The following is a 2,412-nucleotide window of genomic DNA, read 5'->3' as shown; positions in this document are numbered from 1 at the left end:
GATATATCCAGCACTTGAAACTCAACATCAAACCAGGTTGGGCCTATCTATAGGCTGAGGTTGATTTCTCCGATACTGGCTGTTTGAGATCCATTAAATACCTTTACATTCATGCTTCCTGCTCGTATCTCGTGCATACCTTTACCCAATCTCTTCAGAGTAGTCAGTGGACATATATTGAGACTCGAACCCCCCCATCTATCAGGACCCTGGCGATGAATATATCCTCAAATTGCACTGTGATATGTAGTGCCCTTTTATGACTTAGTCCTTCTGGTAGCAGCTCGTCTTCGTGAAAGGTGATTTTTTGGCTTTCTAGTACCTGCCCAACCATGTTGGCTATTTCCCCACTAGTGATTTTAGTGGGTACATAGGCTTCACTCAACACCTTCATCAGGGCATTCCTGTGTGTCTCAGAGTTTTGTAGCAGTGACAAGATAGATATCTGAGCGGGAGTTTTGTTCAAATAGTCAACCACAGAGTATTCTCTTGCTTGCACTTTTCTCCAAATGTCGTCAGGGCTAGTTTTAATGACATGCGGCTTAGATGCAGCTTCCTTGCTTGTTCCTCCCAAGTGCTCAGGTGTATAAACCCTGCCAGTTTTGGTCATGCCTTGTGTTGTACCTGTTTCTTCCATTTTTGCTTTTCCTTTCGTTCTCTCTTCCGCAACATAATCCCATGGTATAACATCAGACATGTAAGATGGTGTGGGTGCTACCATCACAGTGAAGGGTGTGGTTACCTCAACTTCAAACGGTGTTGGTGCAGTTACCTCGACTTCAAGCGGTGCTTGGGTTTGTACCACAATGGGCGTGAGGGTGACTGGAGATGTTTTGGGATCATCCCCCTCCTGAATGAGTCCAATTGACCCTACCGGATCCTATTCCTCATCGGTCTCTATCACAGTCACTCCCTCACCCCTCTGATCCGGGAGAGGATTGTTACAAACATTGGGTGCGGTGTTTTTTGCCTGTATGACCTTGGTGTCGATCAATGTCTGAATCTTGTCCTTCAGAGTATGACACTCATCAATTGCATGGCCTTTCATGCCTGAGTGATAGGCGCATGTATTGTTTGGGTTAATCCATTGAGAAGCGTTTTCCATACAAACGGCGGGAATGGGAGTGACATAACCAGTAGCCTTCAGTCTCTCATACAGTTGGTCTATGGGTTTCGCGATTGGAGTGTATTGTGTGGGTAGTCTGCGGTCGAAGTTTGGTCTTGGTTTTTGGTCATTTTGGCGGGCGGGTGGTGGTGAGTGATAATATGCGGGTTGGGTGTTATTGGCGTGGTAGGTGGTGGTAAGTTGTTGGTATCTAGAGGGTGAGGGCTGGTATGTGGGTAGAGGTGTTTGGTATGTGAGAGGAGACTTAGGACCCTGGGCCACCATTACATCACCCACTTCTTTCTTCTTAGAGATATCTCCTGGCTACAAAGCTTTATTTGTGGCCTATAGTGCTTCGAAATTAGTCGCCATTCCACTCTTAATTCCTTCTTTTATTCTTTCTCCCAGCTTGATGATGTCAGAGAATTTATGGTTTTCAATAACCATCAGCCTTTCATAGTACTGCGGGTCTTGAGCTTTGACGAAGAACTTATTCATTTGTTCTTCTTCAAGCGTTGGCGCTACCTTTGCAGCTTCAGATCTCCACCAAGTAGCATACTTGCGGAATGTTTCTGTTGGTTTCTTCTTGAGATTTTGAATGTAGGAAACATCTGGTGCATTTTCTATGTTGAACCTGAATCTATCCATGAAATCTGACGCCATGCTCACCCAATTAACCCACTTCTTCGGGTTCTGACTGATGTACCAAGACAAAGCATCTCCTGTGAGGCATCTCGTGAACAACTTCATACGGATTTGTTCATCTTTGCCCACTCCTACAAGTTTGTCACAATATGTCCTTAAATGTACCTTCAGATTACCAGTTCCATCGAATATTTCAAACTTGGGAGGTTTGTAACCTTTCGGTAGTTCCACATCGGGTTGAATGCACAAGTCCTCATAATTCAAACCTTCAATGCCCTTACCACCTTCGACGCTCTCAACTCTGCCAGTGAGATTCTTGAGTTCTTCCGCCATGTTCTTGATGAGCATGTCCTTCTCGATTGATTCCGGTATATATAGGGTTTGTTGTGGGGTGTAAGGTAAAATTTCCACATATATAGGATTGCTTTGGTGAACTCTGGGAATCTGGGCATAAGGGTGGTCATTGGTTGAGTTTTGGGGATCAGGAGTAGGTTGTGGTGCATTCTGGGAGTGTGATAAGTGATGGTTTGCGGGTATTGAGTCGAATGATGGTGTTGTTGTTGAGGAGTAGGTACTGGTGGAGGGTTGTGGTTCTGAGAAGGTGTGGTGTATTAATGTGGTGCGGGAGGATTCGGCGGTGGATTTTGGTTCTGCGTGTTTTG

At 45.1% G+C, this 2,412-nt stretch overlaps 1 protein-coding gene across 1 annotated transcript; it reads right to left on the bottom strand.

Moving 5' to 3' along the window:
- Window positions 1-1,450: 1,450 nt before the first annotated feature.
- LOC138895067 (uncharacterized) lies at window positions 1,451-2,083 on the bottom strand. Its single transcript, XM_070179798.1, has one exon. The coding sequence runs from the start codon at window positions 2,081-2,083 to the stop codon at window positions 1,451-1,453; it is 633 nt and encodes a 210-aa protein (XP_070035899.1).
- Window positions 2,084-2,412: the final 329 nt, after the last annotated feature.

The sequence above is a fragment of the Nicotiana tomentosiformis genome, chromosome 7 (assembly GCF_000390325.3).
Source record: "Nicotiana tomentosiformis chromosome 7, ASM39032v3, whole genome shotgun sequence".
Lineage (NCBI taxonomy): Eukaryota > Viridiplantae > Streptophyta > Magnoliopsida > Solanales > Solanaceae > Nicotiana > Nicotiana tomentosiformis.
This window is presented reverse-complemented; position numbering and strand designations above follow the sequence as displayed.